This window comes from Mizuhopecten yessoensis, unplaced genomic scaffold (assembly GCF_002113885.1).
Source record: "Mizuhopecten yessoensis strain PY_sf001 unplaced genomic scaffold, ASM211388v2 scaffold11133, whole genome shotgun sequence".
NCBI lineage: Eukaryota > Metazoa > Mollusca > Bivalvia > Pectinida > Pectinidae > Mizuhopecten > Mizuhopecten yessoensis.
In genome coordinates, this window is record NW_018408896.1 from 2,443,681 (window position 1) to 2,458,885 (window position 15,205).

General features: G+C 35.7%; 1 protein-coding gene and 2 non-coding genes across 3 annotated transcripts in view; all 3 read right to left on the reverse strand.

The window, feature by feature from the left end:
• Positions 1 to 1,990: 1,990 nt before the first annotated feature.
• The window catches only part of LOC110466380, a 24,807-nt gene continuing 11,592 nt past the window's right edge, over positions 1,991 to 15,205 (reverse strand). The window contains exons 2-7 of the mRNA XM_021522827.1: positions 7,107 to 7,152; positions 6,254 to 6,470; positions 5,381 to 5,610; positions 4,309 to 4,548; positions 3,395 to 3,523; positions 1,991 to 2,476 (exon numbers count right to left, since the gene is read on the reverse strand). Coding sequence (XP_021378502.1) covers positions 2,265 to 2,476; positions 3,395 to 3,523; positions 4,309 to 4,548; positions 5,381 to 5,610; positions 6,254 to 6,470; positions 7,107 to 7,152 — 1,074 coding nt within the window. The 3' untranslated portion in view covers positions 1,991 to 2,264. The remainder of the gene's footprint in view (positions 2,477 to 3,394; positions 3,524 to 4,308; positions 4,549 to 5,380; positions 5,611 to 6,253; positions 6,471 to 7,106; positions 7,153 to 15,205) is intronic.
• Positions 12,408 to 12,480, reverse strand: Trnaf-gaa. The gene has a single exon. It is a non-coding gene; the product is annotated as a tRNA-Phe (tRNA).
• Positions 14,497 to 14,569, reverse strand: Trnaf-gaa. Its single transcript has one exon. It is a non-coding gene; the product is annotated as a tRNA-Phe (tRNA).

A 15,205-nucleotide genomic window follows, 5' to 3' on the forward strand; every position in this document is an offset into this window, starting at 1 on the left:
TTTCTTTGGTATCATTACATAATTCGAGTCTTTTTCTGTTCATTGTACATGAATTTCAAAATCTTTTGGATTTTGCTGAAAATGTTCGTTTACCACTAGTTAATTAGAACCATAGACAGGTAATGTCCTTGTTTGCCCTTCAAAGGAGACGTACTCGTAGGTAGGCATAACAACAGTCCAACAGAATACAATGGTACGTTTAACAAACGTAGAGGAACGCTAGAGTGTCCGCCATGTTCCAATCACGTTGGGTAAGTTTCTCTGCTTTTCGAACATTACACGAGGATTACAACTACCCGTGTTCCAATTGAAATACAAGTTTACAAGTTTATTATTACTTTAAGCCGTCCGACTTATCAGTTACAACCTATATACAGTACAATACAATTTACATCCATGCAAACATAACATGTCTAGGTATTATATTTGTACATTATATAGTGGAGAGTGAACAGTAACCCCTAATTACAGAAGTTGAGACCTTTTCTTATTCGCATGCACTAGATATTTACCCAATTTCTAATTTCTGATAAACTATTACTGTTTAGCAGTTGGACAAATTTAAACATGCTAGAACGGTTTACATAATATGGTTTGATGAATTTAGCTCTTATGTCAGCATAATAAGGACATTTCAAAATGTAATTAAATTCATCTTCTACCTCATTCATATTACATAATGTACACAATCTGTTTCTTTTTAGGATACTGTTATCCCTGCCACATTCAATATTTAATTTGTGTGCTGATAGTCTTATTTTACAATGATGTTTTACATAATTAATATTGATAGATTTCGACAAATAAAACTGTAGTCCAAAATTACAAATGTATTGGTAAAGTGCACCTTGTGCAGAGGATGTTATTTTTTCAAAACATTCTTGTTTGAATATATCAGAAATGTGTTCCTTAACTATATAAAAATATATCATTTTTTAGACTCGGGGCTTCCCACACAATACCAAGACCAGTTCTGTATAATTCTTGCCTCCCCTTACTTAGCCATATATCGTTGTTAAATCGCATCTCAGAGTAGCATGATTTAAGAATACAGTTTTCAGAATTTCTCAATTTTATCCAATAGTTGAAAAGACGAAATTTACTAACTATATTCACAGGATACCTTCCTAGTTCATAATATACCATATACTTAATTGCCTTACTATGTAACCCCAATACACGTTTGCGAAAAGTAACGTGTAACTTTTCTATATCTGGTGCTGCATGGAAGCCCCACACTTCCGCCCCGTAACTGATCAGTACGCTATTTACATACGTGTCAAACACAGCTAACTGCGTTTCTATATTAAAATAATTGTTTTTACAAACGTTAACAATTGCAAACATTGCATTTCTCCCTTGGTTAGCAATTTGTTTTTAAGTAACTCTGAATATCCCGTTAAAATTAAGTAGCACTTTATACCACCAATTTCTTTCTCTTTCAACTTACCCCTATTTCGGAATACAACAATACTAGCTTGGAGACTCATGAAAAAATAATGATATTGCACAGATGCGACTCTCTTAGCCAGTTTGTACGGGTTACGATGCTCCGGTCGCTCGGAATTTTCTGAGAGTCGAATTTGACAACAAGGCGATATGCCATTTATATCAGTTATCCCACATTGAAACTCTGTCGAAGATAACATACCACCGTACTTCAAATACAAAGGTATCCCACTCGTGTATTCTACGGAGCTAATTACATTACAACAGTGGATGGATGACTCATATGAGTCTATATGCCCCGAGTCTATAAAACATATGAAACACATCCAATTCCATTTTCTGCACTTTGTTCGATATATAACATCAAATTGGTGAGTCAGTCCTCAATAGCCACGGAGAATGGATACAATACACATACTATATGTCTTTATAATCGTTCTTGAGTTTTCAGCAACACCTCTCCACTAGCCAAGGCGCAAAAGATTCAATACCCTTTCACTTTATTGGATCGTGATTCTTACTGATGCAATGAAGGGACTGATCGTTCTTTGGGAACCACAGCAATACATTTAAACATTTATATACGTTAATCGTTTTGGGCTTTTAACATAACATCACTATCAATCTTATTAATTAATTTGCTTAAATTATAAAAGAATTGTAACCATTGTTAAAACGAAGAAATCTTTTATACATGAATCGATATGCCCCAAATACAATAACAAGGTACATGTACATAGTATGACCGGGGGAGGGACGAGTTGGGTCGTTTTTGTCCCGGAGAGAAATGCTATTTGACGCTGGGGTCAATGTGGTCAGTTATGATGTCGCACGGCCCAGCTTACCCGTGGACTCTCCTCCCGGCCTGTGGCCTTTAGGGTTAGATGTTTGACGTTACGGAAGAAGGTCGATATGTCAAGGAGGACAATTGATCCTAATGCTGTCACCAAGATGGCGGCCCCCACATATCCGATCCCCCTGGCACTGGGCCGGTTGTCGGCGACGCTGATATACTTCCGTCTATTGGCTGCAAGAGAAACCATGGTTTGTTCCATTGATGAACAAGTAATGTGTTTTTTTCTGTGGCTGAGACGATATCTGTGATATATTCATATTTTAATATCATATTACCGTAAACGAAATTTATTTCTGTGGTATAGTTATTTCCTTATTTTGGCCTCTTGGATTGGTTTGGTAACATATATTTAAATTCTTGATTCGTTATTACATGTACCGTATATATATATACTGCGTCATTTTACTTGTATTTTTATATGTACGTATTTTCTTTTTCATACAGAAAAAACGAGTAAACCTCGTATAATTCCTTACGACTGCAAATGGCCCTTAAAGTTATAATAATGTATTGATGAATGTATTTATTGTACTCTGTATATTTAGTTAGTCATCTCCGTATCCACATGTGTATAAATATCAGTTAACTTTTGTAAGTTATATAGAACTACAATCGTATATGTAACATCTTCTAAGATAACTTCTTGTAAATTCACATATTGTGCTACATGTATGTGTGGGTGATGAGTGAAGTGTGTGTATGTCTGATGTAATTATTATACAATGGCAGGGTAAATAACTTATATTGATGGAATCGGTACTACGCACAATAAATCGGAAGAACTCTCTCAGTGTGTTTGTTGATGTGTATATAATCTTCAAAATCCACCACTGCTGCATTTCAATGACAAGCGGTTAAATGTGAGGCTAGTACGTGTAACAGCAATGACTTTTGAGTTTGCCTCTAAAATGCTTTGATCTTATTTTTTGTATTGCCTATTGATTAACGTATTGTACTATGATATGTAAAAAAAGAAAACACAAAACTCGCTACTTAATTCATGTTAAACATGTACATTGGAAATTCTTTGTTTCTATATTGTAAGTACGATACACAAATTCACGTGTACATGCTATTTATAGCCCATACCTGACGTATTTTTCTTAGAAATGGACAGCGTGTCGATAAGTTCCTGTAGCTTCTGTTTCACGAGTGGGTCGTCCAGGGTTAGGTAGGGACTACAGGTACAGTAACAAGTGGTATTTGGCTCGGTCGTACCTGTGACACCAAATAATGTGTCTAAGTCACAACCCTACAAATTGTGTTTTAGAGGAGTTTTAAAAACGGAGACTGCTATATACACCAAACTTGTCGTTATAGACTCATTTGTGCAATTTCGTGGGAACAAATAACATCACATTCATGATTTAAACCTTGACATACATCGTTGCTGCAACGGTTTTAGTTTAAATAGTAAAAACGAAAATTGACAATATAATCAATGATGAATTCAACCAATGAATTTCAGTAGCGGAATAACATGCATTGCCAATTAGCACACTCAAACCCACTCTACAGTACAACGATGTCAGGGCCACAGGATACGGGAGTTACATAGAGAATAATACATGCCTTTTTCCATATCACACCCAGTATCAACCCGAGACTGCAATATCAGCCCAAGGGCCGAAGGCCCGCGGGCTAATATTGGTCGAGGGTTGATACTGGGTGTGATATGGAAAAAGGCGTGTTTTATTCTGTTTATTACATACTTACTAATAAAAACTACTATCTTATGATGTATTTTAATTTTTGAAATATTGGAAAACTATTTTTTTTCCAAATTGGGTGTGATATGGGTTTTGCGGGCTGATATGGGTTTTGGGGTGTGATACGGCGGGGGCTGATACGGGTTTTGGGGTGTGATACGGCGAGGGCTGATATGGGTTAGAGCAATTGTGTCGTATCGCATATACAAAAAACCCGTATTTATTAGTAAGTATGTAATAAATGGCAATTTCAACCTGGTGAAAAGGTAATCAGAGTCAATATATATTACTCACTACATGCTGAACACGTGACAGCCGATTCGGTGGTGTCCGACGTTGATTGGCTGTATAAGGATGACGCAGTTGTCGTCGCTGTTACTGATGACGTCACTTCGCTTGTGTCCCTGTGCGACTCTGTAGTTGTTGATGTTTGGACATCTTCCGTCGTCGTAGAGGTGAACAAAGCTGCTGTCGTTTCGTCATTAATTGTTGTGTCAGTTTGTCTCTCGGTAGATGTAGTTTCTGAGTCAAGGACTGTAAAAATATAACCAATGGTACGGTGAAAACAGTTCTTTCTGAAAATGGCAATAGGACATAACGTTATAATAATATAACATTTATTCAGGTAAAAGGCAAATAATACACTTCTATCACATTTTGCAGATTGGACATAAATATATATATATTATTACAGAAAGAGATCTTCTTTAATAAATTATTTATGCCATAAGATTAGAAGTCAGTCAGGTGTTAAAACCGGATGGGATTAGATTAATTTAGACCTTTACCTGGGGTGACCCATACAGCCACATTGTGGCTTAATTCCAATGGGGTCCCTTAGATCTAACTAAATCAATTCAATTCTAAAAAAAGTTACATAATTAAATAGTGTATATTGATAATTTGATAAGACTCTTAAGACACTTCTTTTATGAAAAATTGATATAAAATGTTACATGTGCCATAGGCTATAATCAATAAAATAATGCTGGTAATGGAATGATATAAAACATGAAGAGAGTAACAACATATTGGAATTTTAACAATCAAAGATATATAGTATTAACTTATATTAACAATGTCAAGGGAGATAACTCGTGTAATGTTGGTTTTTGTTTTTGCTTCTGTTTTTTACAATTTGCGAATGAATATTCGCAATTGTTTCACATTTGTGATGAAACATATTTCAGAAAGCGGTAAATCCCTTCCTCTCCTGCCTTATCCTACTTATTACACACATTTTACAGTTTTCGGGTGTTTTTTTCTTAATTTGGACTTATTATCAGGGGTATTAGCTTTTAACAGTATCGTGTAATTCTAGTATTGCACATTCAAAAGTCATACTAAATTCATGACGAGGACTCACGGAGTGAACACAGTCCGGGGGCTGTCTCGGTACATGACCTGTCCTGCCACAGGTAGGCCGGGGTTTCCATGGGGAACATCCGGGCACAGTCCTGCGCTGGCATGTTGTTGTCGTTCGGGTCCCCGGATTTCCAGTTGGTGTATGTTTGTATCTGTCCGTCGTACGTCAGAAACACTCCTTCAGTCTGTGCGTCCGTAACACCAATCCAGTACCCAACGTACTTCTCCGAACTTAAAAATGAAATGTTAGAATGCACATTTTAGTATTTAATGATATTATGATCGAGTTTATACTAAACACCTGAACCATGTAAACGATATGTAATGGTTTCCCAATGATGATCGTATTTACAACTGGGAGTATTATTCCGACAATATGAAAACTTTATTTTTTTTATATTTTATTTGACAAAACAGAACCAGTTTGAATTTGTTGCTTGGGAACTGTTGTATCGAGACATTTGATTGGACGGCACACTCGCATGTTGTCATTTTAGTGTTACATCAGAACTGATGAATTGGTTCTTAAAAATTGGGACTTTAAATAAAACATACCGAAATGTCTCTGTGAAATAATGTTTTTCAGTGACCACTTCTTCTTGGAGATTTAAGTTAAGAGATACACATAATCTGAATGGAAGTGCCGAGTTTCCCCTTATTTACCCAGTGTAACGCGATCGGGTACTACTATTCTGTTGTCTTCCTTTCTAATATATAATGGTGGACATTTCCTTTTATTTGAATAGATGAAACTTTCAAAAGATGCCTTAATACGCTGCATTATTTGTCATTTAAACAAACAATTTTATAATTCCTTTACAAGAAAACTACAACGCTTTTGCTATACGATCGTCTGATAAATACTATGAGGTACCCCGACTCCAGTTCCGAATCATACTGTGTTTGTATGAACTGTTGGCTCGCCAGGTCCGGAATAATGGCCAGTACCCCTCCGTCCTTTTTACATTCCTCCATGCTGAGTGTTGCGGTCAGGAGACTTGACACACGCCAGTAACATGTGTCTGTCACTTGGTTGTAGACACCTGGTGACGGACACAATGACGAACACGATGATGATGAAGGTGACGACACTGGAAAGAAACGATCAAGTCACATTTTGTTAAGCAGTTTACATACAGGATCGGAAACACATTTTCGATTTGCATACGCTTTTTGTAAGTTTATAGAGGTTAATGATCGTTTGATGAAGCGGGGATCAAGATTAGATTCTATTTTGTCGTTTGATTTACATATATTCATTAAGTCACAAGAACACTTTAAAAGAAATGCCATTTACATAATATGACTTCAAACAAGAATTTTTAACGCGGTGTTGTTGTTGGACGTGACGTCACAGAGGGTGTTATTACATATAGTATTATGTTGTATATTGAAAATATAGGTGTTATATATCAGGTGTTGACATACACCAAATACATGTATATGTTATTTATAATGTCTCCTGTCAATTAAAGCAAAATACTTCATCGATGGTTTTTAAACGTACTTCAACTCTTAAACATGACACTAAAATCTACATAGTATCAGGTGTAATTTTGTGGGTGTAAACTGAAGTCGCTCCAGTAGATAACCCTGACAACATTACATATTACATTTGTAGTTAACAGGCTTATAAAGTTAAATTGGAAAATTTAAGACAGCGAAAGGATAAAACATTGCCTTGAGCCTTTTTTCTGCAACGTGTGTTTAAATGTGAAGAAACATACCTAGGATAATGACGAAAACGCCCACAGACATCAAGCTGGCTCCAGGCTGAAAAGATATAATATACGACATATTTGACTAATGTGTTAGTCAATTTTCAATTCAACTTTATTCTCTTTCACAATACAATGTATATAGAGAAACATATTTACAATATAATATATAGTAATTGTAGTGTTCGTAGTCGGTAGTACACAGTACTGTTTTATAATATATACACATTTATATCGAGGAGGTCAAATACTGTTATTAATTATTCTGATAAAAGTACAAAGTTTCTTCAGTGTTTTTATATTAGTAGTATTCATCAATTCATTAAACTTAATTACATTTGGTCTCGTCCAAAAATATTTGTCTATGTATAAAATTCGAAACCCAGATAGTGACGGACACTCAAGCACGTAATGGAATTCGTCACCAATTTGCTGACTGTTACAGTGTGGACATTTTCTTTCATTATACTCTATATTATGCCATCTGCCGGTTTCAACAATGAATTTGTGATTAGTAGTCTTAAATTTACAAAATGTAACTCTATCCTTATCACTTAAAATATCTAAGTAATTTTCAAAATGACAATTATTTTTAAAAATCCTATAACATGTAGCTTTTGATGAAGTGTGAACATCACTCTGCCATTTCTGTAAAAACTGGTCGTACAATCTTTGTTTAATAACAGTCAGCATTACTATATACTGAACAAGATATAAATCGTTACTGATTCGCACATCAACTGGAAAGTGTATCACATACTACTCTTAAAGCAATATCCACACGCATATCTGGTGTTCAGTTCATGTAAATAGCATTATAGTTTTATATTTACATTCTGTATGCTTAGACCCATTGACAAAAATTACATTCATAAATGCATAACACAGGTGTTCATAGAATCTCAGCACGTGGGAACTGATAGTAACCTGATCACACTGCGTAGTAATACACTACAAAAACTACTCACTCGGAACGACCGACCTAGATGCTTAATTCTTACATCTTAAAATATTATTGAACTGTGCTTTGTGAAATATCCACGTATTCACGTGTCCTGTGCTACAAATAAACATTGAATATGGAACTACATTTTGTTGTGTTATTGTTGTTGACGGTTGCTAAGATCTCTCACGATAGTGTCACATTTCCCCGCGAAAAAACACTGTTCTCGCCACTGCGTTGCACCCGTGTATAAGCAGGAACAAACCCTGTTTATTTGTTTTATTCGTTGTTATATCGATCCACTGAAAGGATTCGTCAATGTAAATATAAGGAATGATATTTATTTTTTCAACATTTATGAGGTCATAACAACAATGGGTTTTTGGACATATTTTAAATGAATCGCTAACGCGATTCATTCAATATGTCCATAAACCCATTGTTGTTATGACCTCATAAATGTTGAAAAAATAAAAATCATTCCTTAATTAAAGTTATACCATTAGATTGTATAACGTCGGTACTACGTTTGTATTTCTGACGATTGGCAGACAGGAACTTGTGCTTCCACTGCGCATGTGTAACAGTCGTCTTACAACTAAATCTATCGGTCACCTTAATAGATTCGTCGCCGAAACAATAATAACTGCGTTTAAAATCTCGCGTCAGCAGGTTCACATCCGCCGTTAAAATATTTCTATCGGTGATTGATTATTTACTCGTTTGCAGAGTCGGTCTAAATGGGCGTATAAATGGGTATTACTCAATAAAACTTCATAAATGCTTCGGCAAATCGTTTCTCTCCACATCAGTCTGAACATAACGGAGGAAGCATGCTGTTTACGAGGCCTGGAAAAACAGGAAAATTGACAGACATTATACTCTGGTCCCGTCCGGGATTGTCAATATTTACCGGTACGAGATCTATACGGCAAGGCAGAAGTTAATGGGATACAATCAATTCATGTTTAACGAGATTTACCAATGCTGTACGCCGGACCTTTGCATTAGTAATTATAATGCACAAATACCATGTGGTTATCAGATATCTTCTCCGAGAATATAAAATCAAATCAAATCTTAAATAAGAATATAAAGTGATGTCTTAAACTAAGGACCTATATACTATCTTCACTATAATGCTTTCCCCACAATGTCATTTCGTCTGTTTTTTGCAAAGATCTACAACCAAAAGATGGAACTGTCAGATAAATATTAACTACTAATTATGTATCACAAAGATTTTTTTTAAGAATAATTAAACACTTTGACCAATACACTTCTAAGCCAAGATTTTGAATTTCAGTTGACGACTCTCAACTGTGATATTTGGTACCTAACATATAAATTAACTGCATGCTGTAACCATATACCTAGATATATCACTCATGACTGCAGCAACTGTATGACATCGTTTTTTGATGACCTCGTGCGGGCTAAAAGTAACCTTCCAGACCATGTAGCATTTTCCATTTTAAGTTCTATTATTAGTTTATTAAATTAACCATATTTTAATATTCACCATACCGATGTGCCAAATCCTGATAGATTTAAGTAAATAGCACCTTTAATGACAAAACAACTAAAAAATGTAAGTTTTATTTCATTTATCATAATACATCTATGCATAAGTAACCGCCGAAATGCTCGTTTATTGTGAATAGTCTTATAGTCTTATTAAACATATATTTTGAGCTGAACTCTATCCGAATATCGCTTATCTGGTAAACTTAAATCCAGTTCCCGTTCTTTTTGGCTGTATCTCACTGTCTTCAAACACAAGACCAAGTTATAACTCACCAACAATAGACAAGACCAAGATATAACTCACCAACAACAGACAAGACCAAGTTATAACTTACCAACAACAGACAAGACCAAGTTATAACTCACAAACAGAAGACAAGACCAAGTTATAACTCACAAACAGAAGACAAGACCAAGTTATAACTCACCAACCGCAAACAATGACACTACTATATTGTATCACAGTGCACACAAAAACACAAAACACACGACAGCTTCAGAGGGGAAGCATTAATAATCTCTATAACCTCAAACAGACAGGGCTTAACTCTGTCGTTGTGTCCAGTCTTAAAAAAACTAATTTATTATATTTTTAACAACAAAGGGCAGACAAACACCGCGTCTACAAACAAGTGGAACTATATCATAGTGTCAACACACAGGGACAAAATATATCACAGTGTTAGCACACACGGACAAAATATATCAGTCAACACACAGAGACAAAATATATCGCAGTGTTAGCACACACGGACAAAATATATCACATTGTTAGCACACACGGACAAAATATATCATAGTGATAGCACACACGGACAAAATATATCACAGTGTTAGCACACACGGACAAAATATATCAGTGTTAGCACACACGGACAAAATATGTCACAGTGCTAGCACACACGGACAAAATACATCACAGTTATAGCACACATGCACAAAATATATCACAGTGTTAGCACACACGGACAAAATATCACAGTTATAGCACAAACGGACAAAATATATCACAGTGTTAGCACAAACGGACAAAATATATCACATGGTTAGCACACACGGGCAAAATACATCACAGTGTTAGCACACACGAACAAAATATCACAGTTATAGAACGCACGGACAAAATATATCACAGTGTTAGCACACACGGACTAAATATATCACAGTGTTAGCACACACGGACAAAACATATCACAGTTATAGAACGCACGGACAAAATATATCACATTTATAGCACACACGGACAAAACATATCACAGTGTTAGCACACACGGACAAAATATATCACAGTGTTAGCACACACGGACAAAATATGTCACAGTTATAGCACACACGGACAAAATATGTCACAGTTATAGCACACACGGACAAAGTTTGTCACAGTGTTAGCACACACGAACAAAATACATCACAGTGTAAGCACACACGGACAAAATATGTCACAGTTATAGCACACACGGACAAAGTATATCACAGTGTTAGCACACACGGACAAAATATGTCACAGTGTTAGCACACACGGACAAAATACATCACAGTGATAGCACACACGGACAAAATATATCAGTGTTAGCACACACGGACAAAATACATCACAGTTTTAGCACACACGGACAAAATATATCACAGTGTTAGCACACACGGACAAAATATATCACAGTGTTAGCACACACGGACAAAATATGTCACAGTTATAGCACACACGGACAAAGTATTTCACAGTGTTAACACACATGGACAAAATATATCACAGTGTTAGCACACAAGGACAAAATATGTCACAGTTATAGCACACACGGACAAAATATATCACAGTTATAGCACACACGGACAAAACATATCACAGTGTTAGCACACACGGACAAAATATATCACAGTGTAAGCACACACGGACAAAATATGTCACAGTTATAGCACACACGAACAAAGTATGTCACAGTTATAGCACACACGAACAAAATACATCACAGTGTTAGCACACACGGACAAAATATGTCACAATTATAGCACACACGGACAAAGTATATCACAGTGTTAGCACACACGGACAAAATATGTCACAGTGTTAGCACACACGGACAAAATATATCATAGTGATAGCACACACGGACAAAATACATCACAGTGATAGCACACACGGACAAAATATGTCACAATTATAGCACACACACACACGGACAAAATATATCAGTGTTATCACACACGGACAAAATACATCACAGAGATAGCACACACGGACAAAATATATCATAGTGATAGCACACACGGACAAAATACATCGCAGTGATAGCACACACGGACAAAATACACACGGACAAAATATGTCACAGTGTGAGCACACACGGACAAAATACATCACAATGTTAGCACACACGGACAAAATATGTCACAATTATAGCACACACACACACGGACAAAATATATCAGTGTTAGCACACACGGACAAAGTATATCATAGTGGNACAAAATACATCACAGTGATAGCACACACGGACAAAATACATCACAGTGTTAGCACACACGGACAAAATACATCACAGTGTTAGCACACACGGACAAAATATGTCACAGTTATAGCACACACGGACAAAGTATGTCACAGTTATAGCACACACGGACAACGTATACCACAGTGTTAGCACACACGGACAAAATATATCACAGTTTTAGAACACACGGACAAAACATATCATAGTGTTAGCACACACGGACAAAATATATCACAGTTATAGCACACACGGACAATATATCACAGTTATAGCACACATGGACAAAATATATCACAGTGTTAGCACACACGGACAAAATATACGCAGAACTTTGGGTAAAAAACATCCTTATGCCGAAACCCGGGATCGAACCAGGGACCTTTAGATCTTCAGTCTAACGCTCTCCCAACTGAGCTATTTCGGCTGTATGTCTAATATCGGAGATACCAATATCGACTTAAAACGGTTACATATACATCAAAATGGAACTTGAAATAAGATAAAGTAACAATACATTCTGAATAGTTGCTTTCCTTAGAGCTATACATAAGTCGAGATATGTAAGATATGAATAGATTATACGAGCCTTAGGTGATATATTGAATAACTAGGACAAGGCAGAGTCAATGTACTACATATGTTATACACATGTTCTGATGTAAATATGTTTAGCAGTTATAATTTAAGCAGTTCATCGTTTAATGTCTTACATTTCATAGAATGAATTGTTTACGTAAGTAAGTGCAAAGTTTGACATATGTAATGTGATTCACCAAATTCTAATTAGGACTAATTGATTAGAAAAGCTGGAAAACGCATATGAAATGAAGTTATATTATAGGGAATCAATTATGTGTGTTAATCATTAGGTCACATGCAAGAAAAATGACATTATAGACCATCACTATTTTCAGTCTAATGTCTCCAACTAAACATTTTCAGCTAAATTGTCATTATCAACGCGTTCTCATTTCTTTCCTTGCAAGCTTAAGACATTCTGACCGATTTAGCTAGCTATATTATGACTTCATTGGGAGATTAATTTGGGGTATACTATAGCGTAAACTAACAAAGTCAAAAGACCACACACGAAATTAATATCTATGCCATTGCGTCAACAATCAAAATATTTACGAATGCGTCAACACTCAAAATCAAAATATATACCACTGCGTCAACAATCAAAATATATACCACTGCGTCAACACTCAAAATCAAAATATATAAAACCATTGCGTTACCACTCAAAATATATACCCCTGCGTCAACACTCAAAATCAAAATATATAAAACCACTGCGTCAACACTCAAAATATATACCACTGCGTCAACACTCAAAATATATACCACTGCGCCAACACTCAAAATCTATACCACTGCGTCAACACTCAAAATCAAAATATATACCACTGCGGCAACACTCAAAATATATACCACTGCGGCAACACTCAAAATATATACCACTGCGCCAACACTCAAAATCTATACCACTGCGTCAACACTCAAAATACATCCCACTGCATCAACACTGAAAATCAAAATATATACCTCTGCGTCAACACTCAAAATATATACTACTGTGTCAACACTCAAAATATATACCACTGCGTCAACACACAAAATATATACCACTGCATCAACACTGAAAATCAAAACATATACCACTGCGTCAACACTCAAAATCAAAATATATACCACTGCGTCAACAATCAAAATCAAAATATGTACCACTGCGCCAACCATCAAAATATATACCACTGCGCCAACATTCAAAATGAAAATATATACCACTGCGCCAACAATCAAATTATATACCAATGCGTCAACAATCAAAAACAAATTATATACCGCTGCGTCAACACTCAAAATATATACCACTGCGTCAACACTCAAAATCAAAATATATACCACTGCGTCATCAGTTAAAATATATACCACTGCGTCAACACCAAAATATATACCACTGCGTCAACACTCAAAATCAAAATATATACCACTGCGTCATCAGTTAAAATATATGCCACTGCGTCAACACCAAAATATATACCACTGCGATAACACATTATCAAAATATATACAACAGCTGAAGAGTAAGACAAAATATACCACAGTGTATACATACAGCTACAACAAATATAAAAGAATAAATACAGGAGAACAGGAAACACCACAATGTCGAAGATGAAGTTTATGACTACGTCAAAAACAAGGCACAATAATTTATGAATTTTAAGAGGTTATAGTTATTTCCATTTGTAAGGGATCATTATTTACTCTGCATCTAGATTGCAACATCTGTAAAATACAGAACTGGAAAGTTTCAACTTCCTAAGTTTTATTTTACTTTTTTGTTTGTTAAAAAAATATGAAATTTCGGATTGCTGTAATTCTGTAAAATGCATATATAACATCCAACTGTCGAAACCAAAAGGAACCCCAATGCCGAAACCCGGGATCGAACCAGGGACCTTTAGATCTTCAGTCTAACGCTCTCCCAACTGAGCTATTTCGGCTGTATGTCTAACATTGGCGGTACCAATATCGACTTGAAAATCAGCCATTCAAGCCTGATGCATTCTTTGGATTGGAGTGTGCATGTACACCATTTTACATATACATCACGTTAACATACAGAATACTAGTTCACTTGCCATTTTTTTCGAACGGAAAATACTGGAAAAAATTTACAACAGTGTCAACACTACAAAATGTATACTACAACGTTTAAACACAATGACAACTATACTTCAACGTCAACAAAAAAATAAACAATATACTTCAGTAGTAGTCCACAATGACAAGATAAACAATTGTGTACCAAAAACGACAAAATGAAAAAACCTAAGACAAGGTAGTCTTGGTAAGGTTTTCATTTCGAAACCATGTTTTTGGATTGCATCATTGGTCAAGCGCAGGATTGGTTATGCCAAAACCTAAGATTTAGTTCTCTTGGTAAGGTTTTTATTTCATAACCGTGCGTTTGGATAGCAACATTTCTCAAGTGCAGAATTGGTAGTTTGAAGTTCCTGAGTTCTATTTAACTTTTCTGTTAAACAACCCTTTAAAATATTTCATTGCAGTAATTCTGTAAAACAGATGAACCTGGTTTCGGAACCAAAAGAAATTCTTATGCCGAAACCCGGGATCGA